General features: G+C 38.7%; 1 protein-coding gene across 4 annotated transcripts in view; it reads left to right on the plus strand.

Annotated features, from left to right (window-relative positions):
* Positions 1-4,784: 4,784 nt before the first annotated feature.
* The window catches only part of mast1a (microtubule associated serine/threonine kinase 1a), a 178,629-nt gene continuing 164,094 nt past the window's right edge, over positions 4,785-19,319 (plus strand). For 3 of the 4 annotated variants that reach the window (XM_057843678.1, XM_057843676.1, XM_057843679.1), the window contains exon 1: positions 4,785-5,406. In XM_057843678.1, the coding sequence (XP_057699661.1) occupies positions 5,372-5,406 (35 nt within the window). In that variant the 5' untranslated portion in view covers positions 4,785-5,371. The remainder of the gene's footprint in view (positions 5,407-19,319) is intronic. The other variant, XM_057843675.1, reaches the window with a different exon arrangement.

Here is a 19,319-nt window from a genome sequence, read left to right on the forward strand (position 1 = left end):
GAAGTTCAGAATTTTTTGTGGAGCTCATTTCAACAAATTCCATGCAGTTTGTAAGTTCTGTTAGTTTCAAGGCTCCGGAGTGGCTAAGCTACGCGAGTCAATGGGGCCAACTTAGCATGCAATAAAAAATGATACAGATCTACGAAAAGATCCAACATAGTCAAATAAATTCATAATGCATATCACTGTTCCAGAACACCCATGCGGCCAAAACAATGTCACAAAATTCGTTTAATTATGCAGAACTATTTTTTTAGATGCGTAACATGACCACAATAGAGGAGTGCTTCGGCCACTCGTGCTCACGCTGCATTCGAAGAAGGTGGGAAGTCTGACTTATCCTGCTTGGAGGGTACAAGTTGCGACCTCAAAGCGTTCCAAGCAAATGTAAACAGCAAAGATGGCTGATTGCAATAAGTTTTTTTTTTAAATTTTGGTCATCAAAAGACATTTTGACCTCCAGCAAACCTGCCGTCTCGTAAGCGATCAAATAGTGGAGGCATTCCAATGATGTTTTTCCATATTGGAGGTTGGAAACTCTGACCATAGACTTCATAATGATATTCACGAGTCACATCCGTCGTACACTGCGTTTCGCCTTCAAGTAGGGAGCCTGCCCACATCGAGAGGGGTTATTCTCAAACACGCACGCAGCGATCTAATGCCGGATTTAGGTTGAAAAAGTGTGAAAGCTGTATCGCATACAAAGAGATTCAAAGGTAATTATTATATTTTTCGTACCATGCATACATTTTGAAACGTTCTGAAAAAAATCAATGGGAGAAATTATCCGCTATGGCTTTGCCGTCATAGTTCGCAATATATACGTAAAATAAATGCTAACTGCACGTTTTTTTTTTGTTTTTTGTTTTTTTTGCTTTAACCAAGAATCGAGACGTCCATATCTATAAATAATTCAGGGATTTAAGCATTTTTTTCACAAGAATTTTCAACGGAAAAAGCTCTTTGTTTTCATGAAGCGGCCACAGCACATTTGATATATTTACGTAAGATAAATGCTAACTGCCCGGTTCTTTGCTCTTTTAACAAAGAATCGAGACTGTTTTATGTCCATAACTATAAAGAATTCAGGGATTTAAGCATTTATTCACAAGATTTTTCAACGGAAAAAGCTCTTTGTGATGATAAGGCGGCGCTACAATGACTTAAAGTCTAGCAGCACATTCGACATATTTGCTTAAAATACATGCTAACAGCCCGTTTCTTTGCACTTTTAACAATGAATAGAGACTGACTGTTTTACATCCATATTTATAAAGAGTTGACGGATTTACGCATTTATTCGCAAGAATTTTAAACGTAAAAAGCTCTTTGTGTTTCCACTCGGTCAGCTTTGATGGTGATAGGCCCTCTATTAATCTGCTCCGCACCCGTGTCCCGTCACAATCGTTATGAAGTCTATGCTCTGACTTCTCACCTTCCTATAATGCAGCATCAGTCTGCTGAGTTAATTGACGGCCAGCAATATGGTTAAATGTGCATTTAGAGGCTGTGGAAATAGAAGAAATGGGCAAAGGAAAGTTTCCGCAAATTCCCTATGAAGAACGAGGAACAATATAAACTGGTTACTTGCTGCTGGCTACGACATAAAAAAATCAGCGGTGGGAAAAAAAACCATGTGATATCACTCCGCCCTGCTCCTCTGCAGAGCTGCTGGATTACAAATTTTGCTATTCATACTGCAATTATTGACATGCAGTGGTAAGTTTTAATAACTTTATCATGAAAACATAACCAACACTACTGATTGCATGGCACGTAACACGTCACCTTTGCTCATTAATATTCATGACGTTAGCAACTGTTGCTAGGGGGGTCAAACTCGCGTTTGTCCCTCATGCTAGATGTGTGTAAATAGTGTACGAACGAGATGTTTACTGAGCTAAACCTAAAAATACAGTCCGAAAATGATGTCCCTGGTGCCAAATTCACTGGTAAAGATGTGGAAGAACATACAAAAGTTCAGTTGAAGAGATGGCGAGATGTCAAGGGCTGAAAAGGACGGGAAAAAGAGCCGACCTGATCCAGAGGTAGCTTTTTTATCAACACCTTTTTTTTGTGTGCATTGCCTTTCGCTACTGACAATGAAATTCTCCTGTTTCAACAATCTATCCTTTACCACCATATGCCCTGTCTTTCTTATATATTATATCCTCTGGTTGTCTTACGTCTCTGACCATTCTTGGGGGTAATTTAAATTGCTATTTTTGTGTAGCGATCGCAAATGCTACTCAGTGACAGCCAACGAACACTTAATTTTTTCATTAATAACAAATCTTAATTCTATAATTTATTTACACTTCCTCCTTACTATAGTTGTCTTTTTTTTACAACAGAAAAGGTGACAACAGTGGCAGTCAGATACAATTTTAATTTTTTTCAGGTCATTCATTGTCAGACAGGAGCAGCACGGTAAAACGCCACTCCAAAAAGTAAGTAAAAATGTAAAAATGACTTACCTCTTCGTCCTCTGTAGGACCATGGCCCCGACCAAAATGTTTACTGCATATGAAGGTGAACGGCTTCACCTTGCTGAGGTTAAACTGGCCTTTTGACATGCGCATAAGGTGATCCGTTCTTCACATTTTTCCTCCGAGTTTTTGACTTCGGGAAACGTATGAAGAAAACATCCTTCATATGTCCAGTGGCGCCCCCAGGGGGTGGCCATGGCCACCCCTATAAATTTGTTGGCCACCCCACTGGCCACCCCGCTTGCCAATATATCGTTAGATTGTTGTCGCATCAATTATGCATTTCATCCCAAATGCAAATCTGCCAGCACCTGCTTTTCCCCAGTAATTATTTTGTTTTGTTAAATGTACACCTTATGCCTAATACATACATAACACAGAACAGAATTGTTGTGGAACTCAAAATGTTGACTGGACAGTTATGGACTATGCACATTAAATCATTATTAACATCAAACGTTACACAATGGAGGAAGTCGGACATCCGGGCATTAATGACGTCACCAGCCACAACAAAGCGTCGCCATATTTAAATGGGGGCAAAAGACGAGTCACAAGCAGTTGCTTTGTCGTGCATTGTAATACAAACGCGTTGAACTTTCGTCTTACTTGTGGTCTTTTTTCCGTCGGAATGACCAAAAGTTCCTGTGTTGCGGGTTGTCACACAAGGAAGAGTTCAGAGCCGCATTTGAAGTTCTTCATTCTTCTGAAAAACAAATGGCTGAAAGCAATTGATCGAGGAGCAGTAATAGAAGACGGTTCCGTGGACTATTCTCGCCTGTGGGAACCTAAATATAAGCACATTTACGTTTGCAGCCGACATTTTATTACTGGTGAGTAAACGTTAATCGTCTTTTTCTTTTTTGCCCCAACTAACTGCTAGGATTCAATAGACTGGGCAGTGGTTATTATTACCGGAACCGACAACTCGCAAAGCGTTATTTTTCTTTTGCCGTGAACTGCTCTGATCGTTCAATCGGTATATTATCGGCCGGGTGGAAATTGGTTATTTTGCCGTGACATGCTCACGGCTAAATAACGCTTGGAGGCGAATTACCGGTTAGGGCAGAAATAATCACTCCGTATATACTTCCAGTTTTCTTAAGTTTCACAAAGTACATATTCCACGTTATTGATAAAGGTAAACTTACTGGGTGACTTTATGAGATGTAGATGTTTCTGAACTCCACTGCAGGCAATTCCTTTGGATTTTTTATCCAGCTATCAGCTGCGACTTTGTATGGGCAGATTTGCAGGCCAATACACGCTAATTTTAAGTTGTATCGCCTTCTCGCGTCTGTCGGCAGTGACTCGTGATAATAGTAAGCCATGTTTATGATGTTTTTATGAAAAAAGACGCAAAACACACCTCAAATATATGAATTTCAGACAACGTTTGTCTATGGACGATTACCTTTGCGTGCCCCCTTCTCAAAATGGCGACACGTTGCTAAGTGAGATGACGTCATCGTGACATCACGCCGATTTCCCCCTCACCTTTTCACTGCAATTATATAATGAAAACCTGAAATTATGGCTTTTAGTTTTGGTGTGCCACCCCAAGATTTTAAGTGGCCCCATGTGGCCAACCCTATGAAAAATTTCTGGAGGCGCCACTGCATATGTCGTAATGTCTAGAGTCGTTTCCACAAGTTCCATAGCAGCAGTGTTTACTCGGCATGTTCTTTTTTGAAAAATTACCCGAGAAAATGAGCAGAAATAACATGTTTGTATGTGAGGGCGTGTCGAAAATCGCACTTTTGCTGTACGACTGCGATGTCACGGTGTAAAAATAGCATTTGCGCAGTACGCTATTGAAGCATGCTAGCTTAGCCACTTAGGAGCCCTGAAACTAACAAATAACTAACAAACTATACAGAATTTGTTGATCAACAACACCGACTAATTATACCCTCGCAAACTGGAATACTAAGTCTGATGTCAAAAATTCTGAACACCCCCTTAAGTGTCAACTTTTCATAGCTGTTCAGTGAATGGAGTGACCACAGTCACTGAAAGAGTTAAGGAAAATCGTCATTTGTATTTGAAATAATTTGTTTGTATTTTCTTCCTCTCAAAATAGGAATGGCTGTCGATGCAGACTTTTTTGTTGTGCTGTATGCTCCATTAGACTTTAATTCACTTCCTGTTATGATCGATGCGTCGTGCTCACAAATATTGCATGATATCGATCCATGTAATCACATTCTTTGCTCAGCCACTTTGCGGAGGGGGGTCCCATGTGTGGACTCCCCCCGAGCCACACCCCGCCCTCTCGGATCCTTGGTGCGGAGCGTCTGGTCTCTGGGAGGGTTAAACGTCACCGAGAGTAGGAAGTGGGTGGTTGTGTCGGAGCTGAGGATGGAGTAGTGGAGGCAGTGGAAGGGGACGAATACGATAACACGAAGCCGCGTGCGCGCGAGGCACGCTCGGACACATCCCGTCTGCGTGGACGATGCTTTCATTCTCATCTGAAAGCTTCGGCAACGGCGTCGCCTATTATGTGATTACAACGAAGTGCAGTTGATCGGGCATGATGATGACGATGCGTTCACGGAACTCCTGCACGGTGTCACTCCCGTGGATTTCTGGACCCGACACCGGAGGGGATTTTTTAACACAAGATCGTCCCGTCCACGCCGTTTTTTAAAGACTTGTATTCAATTGATTCGCGCCTGTGATATACAGTACCATTTTTAATCGTGATACATACACCATTGCTGGTAAATGATGGCCAATCGCGTTTCGATTTTTTGCTAAATTGACTCTCGGCGTGTGCTGGGTGCACGTCACGTGACATCGTGGTGTCGTCTGGGGAAGTCGCTTAAGAAAAAACAAACTACAGGGGGCCAAGACTCCATCCAAGAGTATCACCATGGATGACTCTGGCATCATTCGAAGACGAAGGCTTCAGGTAGGGACTGGAGGCTAGTCATTGTTTTTACATGCTTAAGCAACTGTTAAAAAATCCAGTATATGCTGGTGCCTTTGCAAGCAAGATCAGTGATAAACAGAACACTGGTAGTACCTAATACCAATAAATGTCAACGTTGGTAGTACTGTACAGTAATATTTTGGCTATTTAACAAAACAAACTTGTGATGAGTGACAAATTATTGGATCTACGACCAGGAGTGAAAGTGGATAGAATTTCTTGTCGGAACTCCCCGACGTGAAGGTCGCCACAGAGCCAGAAATTTTATTTATCAAATTTTTTTTTCGCTTTCGTTTTTTTTTTTTTTTTTTTTTTTGGGGGGGGGGGGGGTCAAACCTCTTAAACTACTGAAATGCCAAGAAAACTGTTTTAGCACAGTTATTTCTATAACACATACAAAACCAGATTTTCACTCAAAATTGTATTTTTTCAATGATTTGCAAAATAAAAGTTAACAACAGCAATAACCCCAACCTCAAGCTCCTATTTTTTATTTTCCCTCATTTCCTCACATACCAAATGCTAAATCTCAATTTTAACTATTTAAGAACATAGGATATATATTCAAATTGAAGTTAATGTAAACATTTACTTGTTTTTTTTTTTTTTTTTTAATCTTAAAGTAACATATATTCAGAAAAATAAGTACAAATGACTTATTATGCAGAGTGAAATGGAATATATTTTGAAGATCGTGCAAACATTGACTTTTTTTTTTAATCATAAGTAAATAATAAGTAGCCTAACATAAATGAACAAATATAAGTCCAAAGTGCACACTGACAGCGAATATGTTCTGAACCTCCCCATCAGAGCAAATAAAACTAAATATGATAACTAAGCCTCCACAACTATTTCGTTGCTCTTAAAGATTTGATGCATTTTATGTTGCATTGCCCTTTTTTTGTCCAATCAATTCAACAAGCTTTTTTTTGTTGTTGTTGTTGCTGTTCCAGAAAACATGCGCGTTTGAACCAATCAGAGCTAAACATCTCTGCTGATCACATGTCAGTATGTCAGCCAATTGAACGGATAAATGTGTCCAGGCGTTTTGCTTTGCTGCGTGCATTCGCACATTGACGTGACTCATCATCGTCAGACTCTGGTAACTGCAGGAGCTGGGGAAACCTCCATGCCGTGCGTGGAATTAAATCAATAATAAATATTGGTGGAAACGATGACACTACACAAGCACTTTATTATGCTTGTTGTTAACACTTATGTAAATCTGATGTTGGTAGATTGTTTTCTTCTTGGAGCTGAAATGCATGTGTGGCAGCCGAGCATTTTTTTTTTTTTTTTTTTTTTTTTAACATAGCGTTTTGACAGTTGCTGTCATATTTTTGGAATTAAAGCACCGTGTACTGGAACAGCATTCCGGCCCTGAATCTTATACTGGAACTGCGTTCCTGACCGTTCTGGCCCACTTTCACCCCTGTCTACGACCCAAGAAAAGTTATTACATTTTTGGGGAATTTAGTGTCCATGTTGTATTGCGTTAGCACTTCATATTTGTTCCACAAAACAACGGAAGATGAAGCCTACATAAGTGACTTGCTACATTTACAGTAGCTTAATGCACCTTAAAAAAAGGGACTCAAACTACCCACTTTCCCCCTTCTCTGCATAGTCATTTTTTTAAACGATGTTCATAACTAATTTTTCTGATAATTCTTTATATAGTTATTAAGATGAGTATAAGGAAAACATTAAGTGCACACATTGGGAAGAAAACAAGTACAAATGAACTACGACCACCCAGATTCCTAAAAGTATCAGCACCTCAGATACATAAGCAGACCCGAAGAGTGCACATGGCCTCAATTGGCAAACTCCAAACCTACAGACACAGTGATAATTCAAATAATAATAATTAAATAATCATATATAATCGGGCTCCGAGTATTGATGTGTATACATCCCTTCCTACCAAATTTCATTCTCATCCAGCCACGAATGACGGAGGACTGGGCAAAATGAGTTCGTGCCTTAGACAAGAACAAAATGTTTAACATTTTCAGCCCTCCCTCTATGTGGTCTAAAAGTACAAGATAGATTTTTTTGTAATTTCTTCACAATCTATTACGCTTTTCAAAACCCTACATATGATGTAGCAAGAAATCTGCACAAGTTTAGTACACTTGAAGTGTGTGGTCACTGTGGTGTGTATAAGATGACCACTATAGCACACCATAGCTGTATCTCCATTGCCAAACACTGGCTTTTTTGTTGTTGTTCAAATTACCTCAAATAACGTTAGTTGATTATTCAACACTTTGAAACTAGTCATTGTTTCCTTTAATATATTTTTTTCCAGTGGGGGACAAAAAAATTAAATTAATTTGGAAATTAAATTATTCTATAATAAATCCAAAGAATAGTATAAGCATAAACATGTTTTTATTTTAAAGATATTTATTGGACAGAATTATTCATTTTTAAATTATTTTAGTATTTATTAAACAGAACATCATGCGAAAAATAAAGGACAAAAAAGTTGAAAAACACCATTATCGGTGTGGTTGAGCAACGAGTCTTTAAAAGCTAATGATAACTGACTAGCATCTTTTCAATCAGGTGTCTTTCTCACAGAAATATTTCAATGATCTCATCTGAAAAATGAAGTCAGCAGAACATAATAACGTGTAGTTATTAAGATTAGCCAAATGCTACAATTACTGTACTGTAGTTTATTCACATTACTGACTCTGAATTTGCACTCAGTCAAATTAACTTAAGGCGGAAAACACTCAAGTGGCTTGATGTTCCGCTCTGAGACCCCCAATTTGGCCCCATTTCAAATTGTCCTATATGCATGTGTGATACATCATTGGGAAGCCTAAAGTGTATATTTTCTAGGGGGGGAATTTTTTTTTAACAGGAGGGCAATTTTGACACCTGAAAAGTAGGTCAAATCAGGTGAGTTAAAAATAGACATTTTTGAGACCTTTGAAAATTTGAAAGCTCGTCATTTAAAAAAAGGTTCTTGACACCCATCCTGTGGCATCTATGTGGCATGATGACTTTTGAAAAGTAATGCAGAAAATAATATGAATGCGAATAGAGAATTTTCCGATAAAAAGATTGATCAACGTATCTATCCATCTATCTATTGTGTTTAGCCTCCAAGCATAGGACCTAGGCTGTATAATTTAAGCATCTGATGTATCCAGTACATCGATATCATCCCATAATAAGCAATAGAAACGGCAACATAGATCAAATGGATAGGATGCTAGTCAGTTAGCCTGTAATGTCTGTACTACTTCTCGCGCTAGCGTTCGACTGCAATGTACAGTACGTAACATTTCCGGTAACTTGTTGCGTGATCAAATGCGAGCAGAATTAAAGACATGCTGATTTTAACTAGATATTATGGCCTACTAAGCTTGTTTCAGGCCAAAAACTCCGTGGAGCATGTATCACCGGGTGTACAGTGACAGTTGTGAATGGACACAACCGGGCTTTTAGCTTTTACTGTATATCTTAAAAACGGTTATTTCGCATGTAGCGATAGACGAAAATCATGTCCGAAACGAGTGGTCGAGATTTTCTTTTTCAGTTATTTTCTTTTATTTTTATTTATTTTTTAATTGTTTGGATCGATTATTTATCATCCAAATATTGGGAAAAAGCCATAGTAAAAAAAAAAATCCAATAAAACGATTGTTATGAGGTACCGTATTTTTCGGACTATAAGTCGCAGCCATAAAATGCTCAACGAAGAGGAAGAAACATATATAAGTTGTACCGGAGTATAAGTTGCATTTTTGGGGGAAATTTACTTGATAAAATCCAACACATAGAACAGGAATGTCATCTTGAAAGGCAACTTAAAATAAAAATACAAGAAAGAACAACATGCTGAATAAGTGTACGGTATGATAATGTTACATGATGCATGAACAAGCAAATGCGAACGTGGCAGGTATGTTAACGTAACATAGCTATTAAGGGTTATTCAGATAACTATCATATAAAGAACATGCTAACAAGTTTACCGAATCATCTGTGTCACTCCAAAACACCAAAATAACAGGTGAAATTATATAATAATGTGTTAATAATTTCACACACAAGTTGCTCCTGAGTATAAGTCGTACCCCCAGCCACATATGAAAAAAAACTGCGACTTAGTCCGAAAAATACGGTACATATCCGTGACCTAGTATTTACATATGCAATTTTTTTCATTGTGATGTGATTTGTTAAAAAGTTAAAAAGACGCGAGTGAATAACTTTATAAAGCATTTTTCTTTTTTCAAACAAAATAATACACATCAATTAATGATTCTAAGCTAAAAAAATGATAGAAACTCAGAATAAAACATGTAATTACTTACCTTGTTAATATGGCTGGGTTGAAACAAAAGCGGTTGCGATGTGTCCATAAATGGGGTTTCAGCGGTAAAACGGACAAATTAAAAATAGTCCGGGGGCATATTGCGTGATGAAGCTGCTATGGTCGCATCTCGACATATTGTTCTATCAAACACAACAATTCTTTTGTCATAAAATACAGTAGTTTATTTAGAAGTCAATTGCATGAACAAAAACTGCTTTTTCAGCCTTGCGTGTGTTTTCCGCCTTAAACTACAGATAAGCTACGTACTAGAGATCGTCCAATATAGTTTTTTTTTTTTTTGACCGATACTGATTATAAGTAATTGGAGGGGCCGATAACCAATTTTTTTGAGCCAATATTCATTTGCAATCAAAGTGTCAAAATTGGCGTAAAATATTTGAATTATGCAAACACTGAACTTCATTGAAATCACGTTTATTGAATCACACAAATAGAAAAAAAATAGGTCCAGAAGTACCTGAATTTCGTAGACTCAGAAACATCAATACAATACTACAATACAATACCAGTGCAGGAGACGGCAGGCAGGAGAGAGTGGCACGGCTGCATCTGAGCCGTAATAACCCAGTTAAATAGATTTTTTTCATATCGGCCGGTTTAACAAAAAAAAAAAAAAAAGGCCGATACCGATATACGTCAGATTTCCAAATATCAGCGCCGATAATTGGTCTATCTCTACGATGCACCATCGGCGGATTGTCCAGATGTTGTGAACATCTTTTTAAATTTAACAGCGTGGAAATGAGATGTGCAGAGTCCAGCTGGCTCCCGTTTTGCTGCATTTATACTTAGTGCAGCTTGCCAGTTGCTACCGCAGTTAGCTGATATGCTCCCACACTATAGTGGTGCATTAAAAAAATGTCTACCAAATAGAAATAACTTTCAGAAGAGGCATACGATCCTCCACTAAAGACATTAGCCAGTGGTAGTAGCTTGCCAAATGCCCACCAATGTCAGTAGATATGCTGTTTTGCCCAAAGTTGATCAAAATCCCATCCCTAGAACCCTTAAGGCTGAGTTATGCTTCTGCGGCAGAACTACGCCGACAAGGCAGACCCAATTTACAACCCTTCGCCGTAGCCTGACGTGCATCTCCACAACTTCTTGTCACGTGGAGACGTGACGCAAATGCACTGTGATTGGTCCGCTCAGGCTGTTATTTCCGTTTCAGCGGAAATCACCACCATTTACAAACATTCTTGCGTCTTCTGCGTCGCCTGTGCCTCAACATTTGTATGATCAACATTTGTTGTTCAACGTTGATGAGCTGAAGATCCACATTCAAGCCTTCCATCTCCGTTGGCATAGAGGAAGTCGACAAGAGTCCCACAAAACTGTAAAAACACAATGCCACACCCCTCTAGTGGCTTGGCGGTGAATTACAGAGCAACGCGTTCCCTTGCCGCAGAACTATCAAATGCTCATTGACGCCGTAGTCGCTACACTGTCACCACAACGCAGAAGCATAACTCAGGCTTTATTGTGCAATTTAGGGGGAATTATGTAAGTAGCCGTACATGGTGTAATTTTTGTTTATTGCATTAGTGCATATTGCATCATTAAGGGTTTTAGTACCCTACAAGAAATGGCCACTGGCTATTCTAGCTTACATTTAAACTCAATTGTAGGCAGTGCTGTTGAGCAGAGTAGGCGAGTGGTACGAGTTTCAGATGTACATTAAGCCGACTTGAGCCGTGAGTGCAAAAAGCAGCTTAGTCCACATCTTGCGAATGAAGTAGGTTAGTCAATATCTTGTACACTGTTGACTGCCAGCAAACGCCAAGGAGATATTCCTTCAAGGTTTTCCTCTGGCGTGAAATTAATCTAGTAAAGCAGCACAGGCCCACGGTTCACAAATACTGACTGCCACTTAGCTGCCTCAACATGTATTAATTTACAATTAAAGCGCTCGGCTGCACATCGTGCCATCTGCGGTACAAGACTGCTCATCATTTATGATATATAGACATGCCAAATTGGATGACTTCCTGTGCAAATCTTACCCGGTTTTGTAATTACGGACTCTGTGGATGTGATTGAGGAACACTAAACCAAAAATGTAGATTTGCGTATCTTTTATAACAGGATGCAGGAAGATGTTAGACAAGCCCAATGAAGCTGTCATACAACCACAAAATAGCTATTACAGGAACATAGTGATCAAGTTCCAAATGTATCTCAAGGATGTGGTCACCCCAAGAATGATTTTCGGTCACATATACGCACCCACACATAACACCTCCACCAACACAAGAGCCTAGAAACAACTAGATAATACAACAAGAGAAAGCCATAGAACAATAATAATAATGTTGAAATATCACAGATGAAATTTTTGCATGAAAATGTCAGAATTTTCCAGGAACAAAATATAATAATACTAAAATACAATTCTGAATTTTATGAGTCAATTATTCAAGAATAAAATACGAATTATAAGAAGAATGAATAATCGGTATCTAGCAAAATTGATGTATATATTTATCATTAACATATTAGTCAAAGGGAAAACCTATAAACCTGCGTTAAAATTAGTGTTGCACCGATACCATTTTTTGGCCACAATACCGATACCTGGCTGTGCAGTATCGGCCTATACATACCAATACCACTTTGTTAGAAATGTATATATACAGTGCCTTGCAAAAGTATTCGGCCCCTTTGAACCTTGCAACTTTTCGCCACATTTCAGGCTTCAAACATAAAGATATAAAATTTTAATTTTTTGTCAAGAATCAACAACAAGTGGGACACAATCGTGAAGTGGAACAAAATTTATTGGATAATTTAAACTTTTTTAACAAATAAAAAACTGAAAAGTGGGGCGTGCAATATTATTCGGCCCCCTTGCGTTAATACTTTGTAGCGCCACCTTTTGCTCCAATTACAGCTGCAAGTCGCTTGGGGTGTGTTTCTATCAGTTTTGCACATCGAGAGACTGACATTCTTGCCCATTCTTCCTTGCAAAACAGCTCGAGCTCAGTGAGGTTGGATGGAGAGTTTGTGAACAGCAGTCTTCAGCTCTTTCCACAGATTCTAGATTGGATTCAGGTCTGGACTTTGACTTGGCCATTCTAACACCTGGATACGTTTATTTTTGAACCATTCCATTGTAGATTTGGCTTTATGTTTTGGATCATTGTCCTGTTGGAAGATAAATCTCCGTCCCAGTCTCAGGTCTTGTGCAGATACCAACAGGTTTTCTTCCAGAATGTTCCTGTATTTGGCTGCATCCATCTTCCCGTCAATTTTAACCATCTTCCCTGTCCCTGCTGAAGAAAAGCAGGCCCAAACCATGATGCTGCCACCACCATGTTTGACAGTGGGGATGGTGTGTTCAGGGTGATGAGCTGTGTTGCTTTTACGCCAAACATATCGTTTTGCATTGTGGCCAAAAAGTTCAATTTTGGTTTCATCTGACCAGAGCACCTTCTTCCACATGTTTGGTGTGTCTCCCAGGTGGCTTGTGGCAAACTTTAAACAAGACTTTTTATGGATTTCTTTGAGAAATTTCTTTCTTCTTGCCACTGTTCCATAAAGGCCAGATTTGTGCAGTGTACGACTGATTGTTGTCCTATGGACAGACTCTCCCACCTCAGCTGTAGATCTCTGCAGTTCATCCACAGTGATCATGGGCCTCTTGGCTGCATCTCTGATCAGTTTTCTCCTTGTTTGAGAAGAAAGTTTGGAAGGACGGCCGGGTCTTGGTAGATTTGCAGTGGTCTGATGCTCGTTCCATTTCAATATGATGGCTTGCACAGTGCTCCTTGAGATGTTTAAAGCTTGGGAAATCTTTTTGTATCCAAATCCGGCTTTAAACTTCTCCACAACAGTATCTCGGACCTGCCTGGTGTGGTCCTTGGTTTTCATAATGCTCTCTGCACTTTAAACAGAACCCTGAGACTATCACAGAGCAGGTGCATTTATACGGAGACTTGATTACACACAGGTGGATTCTATTTATCATCATCGGTCATTTAGGACAACATTGGATCATTCAGAGATCCTCACTGAACTTCTGGAGTGAGTTTGCTGCACTGAAAGTAAAGGGGCCGAATAATATTGCACGCCCCACTTTTCAGTTTTTTATTTGTTAAAATTTTTTTAATTATCCAATAAATGTTGTTCCACTTCACGATTGTGTCCCACTTGTTGTTGATTCTTGACAAAAAAATTAAATTTCATATCTTTATGTTTGAAGCCTGAAATGTGGCGAAAGGTTGCAAGATTCAAGGGGGCCGAATACTTTTTCAAGGCACTGTATGTATGTATGTATGTATATATATATATATATATATATATATATATATATATATATATATATATTAGGGCTGTCAAACGATTAAAATTTTTTAATCGAGTTAATTACAGCTTAAAAATTAATTAATCGTAATTAATCGCAATTAATCGCAATTCAAACCATCTATAAAATATGCCATATTTTACTGTAAATTATTGTTGGAATGGAAAGATAAGACAAGATGGATATATACATTCAACATACGGTACATAAGGACTGTATTTGTTTATTATAACAATAAATCAACAAGATGGCATTAACATTATTAACATTCTGTTAAAGTGATCCATGAATAGAAAGACTTGTAGTTCTTAAAAGATGAATATTAGTACAAGTTATAGAAATGTTATATTAAAACGCCTCTTAATGTTTTCGTTTTAATAAAATTTGTAAAATTTTCAATCAAAAAATAAACTAGTAGCCCTATTCTGTCCTCAATGTGTGTGAGTACACAAATTGACAGATAGCGAACATAAGTTCCAAAAAGAAATCAGATGGTGTGGCAAAGTTGCATGGGCTTTACTGAAGTCATCTCTTTTTGACAGGAGCACGTTTCTTGTATTTTTGTAAAACTGAAAATAACAAGGCAATGTGTCAATAACTTGCATAAATCACAAAATAACATAAAATGTACACACACGTGTCCATTTGAGCAGTAGCACTAGCCAATTAGCTCACAAGCATCTAACAATGTAACTGCATTTCACCATATATGGGAACAAATTCAAATACACATCATCAATAACTATCTAATGCTCATGAATATAAACAAAGGAAGAATATAACTCACAAGCGATGCATGTATTAGACACAAACAGTGTGATGGGGCTATGAAAACTGCCACTAAATACTGGATGCGGATGTTAGCTGGTCTGAATAGCACTGTCTATTAGTGTGAGTTCGCGTCGACATAAGCACGTCAGAAAAGCGCGCCGAAACCCAAATAATCAGCTGCACTGAATCGCCAGCAGAGGGCGACATTACGCCACATAACATATGCAAGTCACACCCAAGCGCCAGCAGAGGGCGGAAAAACTCCATAAAACACAATTAACAAGTTGGCCTTTCACTGTACTGACATTTAAATCTCTCTAAGCGGGCCTAGTGCGTTAATTGCGTCAAATATTTTAACGTGATTAATTTAAAAAATTAATTAACGCCAGTTAACGCGATAATTTTGACAGCCCTAATATATATATATATATATATATATATATATATATATATATATATATATATATATACATATATATATACAAAGTGAATCCAGTAGAACTTTTTATTGCATACTTGGTATGGGTGACAATAGTTAAATAAACCTTTGGCTCTCAAAGGCCAAAATAGTGCTAAATTGATATAATAAAATAAAAATGTATAATACTAGCCCAACAGTAAGAAAGTAAAAATACAATGAATGAATAATGAATAAACTTTTTTAAACCCTGACTTGTGGCCCTCAAAGGCCAAACAGAGCAACTTTCATGAAATAATAAGTAATAATAATTGACAACAGCATCCTGTCTCCCTATTAGCCTCCCTCTTTGTGCACCAGTAGCAACATAACTCAACTCCAGCTATAGCTACGCACAAATGCAAACCGCAAACGAGTGAGACTCTCTCTCCGACACAGACACACTTAGCTTAGCTTACTTTGCTTACTTCTACAGCACTTTTGAGTTTTGAAACAGGTCTCAAATTACTGTGGTATTTCTTTCAGTAAGACAATAAAAGTAAAGTAGACGATTTGAACTGACCAGGGTTTGATGCTCCAGTCCAGCCCCCTTCCTCTGGAGCGCAGTCCAGCTGTTGCAGCCTCAACCTCTTTGTGTTCGTTCACGTTTCGTCTTCAAATGTTTTATCAGGTTTGAGGTATTGAAACTGGCCGACTTAACGCCACCTCTCGAAATTTTCAAGCCGCAAATCTTGCTTTCTATGCCGAAATATTTCCAGGCTGCCGACATTTCTTCTCATGGTTTGTTTTTCCTCCATATGAAAAAGCTGCCCGCCATTGGTTAAGAGCGGCTATTGACCTGCTCTCATTGGTCTGGAGCAGGCCAAACAGCGATAGCTGCTTGGCATGCAAAGTGATCACGTGTCATCACACAACAGAGATTGAAGTGAGCGTCAGGAGAAAAAAAGCCTGCGGTCAAGTGTCGTAATATTGGACCGGTAAATGGTATCGGCGCCCTCTTTGTTGGTACTCACCGATACTACCATTTCGGGCCTGATCGGCCCCCTATGGTGGCCGAGAGGTGTCAGGCGAAATGCAAAGTCCAAACACTTTGCAAAAAGAAAAAAAGCACGAACGCAAATTGCCACTACATGATCCTCAATTCCTAAAGCGCGATTGCAAATTGGCAAAAGCAAGTACCCCAATTGCTACAACACGACAGCAAATGGCTCGCAGCACAGCAGCAAATGACTCGCAGCACGAATGCAAAAGGCTTGCAGCACAACAGCAAAATCAAGCAGCACGACGGCAAGAGGATGACCCGGAAGTTTAAAAAAAAAAAGAAAAAAAAAAAAGAACACTTAGTATATTGCTTTATGTGCTTTGTGACCATCTCTACGGACCTCCGTATAGTTGCAAATATGAACAAAAATGATGTCAATTGTTTTTGCTTTAAAAGTTTTGTTGGTGCTTCTTTCGTTTTAGAGATATTTACAATTCTTTTATAGGTGAATTTGAGGTCAGCTAGGTTTTGTAGATACAGTATTAGGCTTTTATTGAGATATTAATTTCGAGTGGGGACGTCACTGGTTTAGCTCCCCGTGGCTAATGGAGCGTACCAACTCTCTCAATAACAAAGGGGTGTCCGAACAACTAGCACGAACGTAGCACAAACGAATGGCAACACTTCGGGACCAGTTTGGAATAAATGAGGGGCTAAGAGTGACGTCATCACTCGGAAGTAATAATAAGCACCCAAATTTACTTCATAATGGACCCGAATTTGTTTGTGTTATGATCGTGCTAGTTGTTGGGACACTCCTCTGTTGTTGATCAATTCGGCCACGGGAGCTAAGCTAAGGAAAAGCTACGAGCGACGTCACCACTCGAAATTAATAAAAGAATTGTAAATATCTCTAAAAGCAGCACAAACAAAACTTTTACTGAACAAACGATGGACAAGGGGGGGTAACGTCACGCATGTCCATAGAGATGGTCACAAAACACATATAGCATTTTAAAAAAAAAAAATCTTTAACTTCTGGATCATCCTCTTGCTGCCGTATTGCGAGATTTTGCTGTTGTGTTGCGTGTTTTTGCTGTTGTGCTGCGAGCCTTTTGCATTAATGCTGCGAGCTACTTGCTGTCGTGCTGCAAGCCATTTGCTTTTGTGTTGTGGCAAATTGAGTGCGTGCTTTTGCCAATTTGCAGTCACGCCTTAGGAATTGGAGATCGTGTTGTGGCAGTTTGCATTCCTTTTTTTTTTCTTTTGCAAAGCATTTGCAATTGGGGTGCGAGCTTTTTTCTATTTGCAAAGTGTTTGGACTTTGCATTTCGCCTGACACCTCTCGGCTACCGTAGCCCCCCCTCCCTGCCGATACTAGTATCGGAGGTTCTTTACTTAAAATGTGACTGTAGTATGTTTGAAAAGACACGTAATCAAGGGCAACAATTTGCCACCCTACAGTTTAATATGCATACATCGCGATCAATATTGTATTAATAAAAATAAATACCAAATAATAAAACGCTTTTTATATTGTGACAAGTGAATTTCACAAAAAGACCAATCTTATTTTATGAGAGTAACGTTGTATTATTAAGGACAAGCACCTGTTTTAAAAGGACTGTTTTGGATACAAGAAATCAAATCAGTATTTTTGTCCTCATTAACTCTATGAACATTGTGTTGTAGTGTTTAGAAAAAATATATTCTATGGGGGGAAAAAATCATACAAAAATAGAGTAGGGCTGTCAAAATTATCACGCTAACGCGCGGTAATTGATTTTTTTAGTTAATCACGTTAAAATATTTGACGCAATTAACGCACATGTCCCGCTCAGAAAGTATTCTGCCTTTTGGTAAGTTTTACAGCAAGGCTTTTTGTGCTGTCCAACAGCGAACTCTTGTGGTCGCTTTGCGACATGGTTTATTATTTTCTTCTTTTCTTTCTTCATAATGGCTGCACGACGTCTCGGGCTGATAATGTTGTGCTTATATCTTCCTTGGACAAGATTTGTCCGTAAGTATGGTTGTTGTAAAGAATGTACATATTATGTTAGTAAGCGAAATGTTATATTTTTTGTATGAGACGCTTTTTGTTTATGTTTAGTGAACCTGTATAGCGTGCTAAGCTAACGTTGTTGCTAATGCAATGCTTGTGTACTTTTATTTTGTAGTTTTACGACAGTCTAAAGAGGACAGTGGTTTGAGGCCATTTTATTAACAAATCAGATGAAAAAGGAAGAAGTCTAATTATTAAGGCGTCGTTCACTAGCTGTCTACCTTTGGAAAAAGTAGACGCTTCGGAGTGAGGACAGCATAGACAGATTTAAATGACAGTAGAGTGAAATGCCCACTACAGTCCTTATGTACCGTATGTTGAATGTATATATCCATCTTGTGTCTTATCTTTCCATTCCAACAATTTATTTGACAGAATATATATATAATTTACAGAAAAATATGGCATATTTTATAGATGGTTTGAATTGCAATTAATTGCGATTAATTATGATTAATTAATTTTTAAGCTGTAATTAACTCGATTAAAAATTTTAATCGTTTGACAGCCCTAAAATAGAGATATAATAGTGAAAGCAAAATCTTGTAAAATTTGAAACAACCTTATTATCTAAAAAAAAAAAACTTTTTTTTTTCTTGCAACATTATTTTTTTTTTTTTGGCTGTGATTGATTTTTGTCATTTCAGTGTGGCCCTACGCCTTCATACATTAGTGAGTCAAGCTATGCTTTTCTGTTCACTGAGCTTTGCACCTACTCGTTGACTCACTTTTACTGTACTTTGACTGTGAATGTGTTGATGTCCCCCCTATATGAAATCGACATACTGTACTACCACCCCCCTGCCACACTCTCCCTTTCCCACTGAAGTGGTCGATATCAATATCGGAGACTCAGGAGGTCTAAGTGTTGAGGATGTGGCGCAGTTGTCAGGCCCATTAGCAGGACTAATGGTGGCCTAAGAGCGCTTTGTGCCCTCGGGGGAGGAAGCAGAAGGGCGGCCTAAAAAGCCCAGAGGCCTAGATGAAGGG

This window comes from Corythoichthys intestinalis, chromosome 8, assembly GCF_030265065.1.
Source record: "Corythoichthys intestinalis isolate RoL2023-P3 chromosome 8, ASM3026506v1, whole genome shotgun sequence".
Classification (NCBI taxonomy): Eukaryota; Metazoa; Chordata; class Actinopteri; order Syngnathiformes; family Syngnathidae; genus Corythoichthys; species Corythoichthys intestinalis.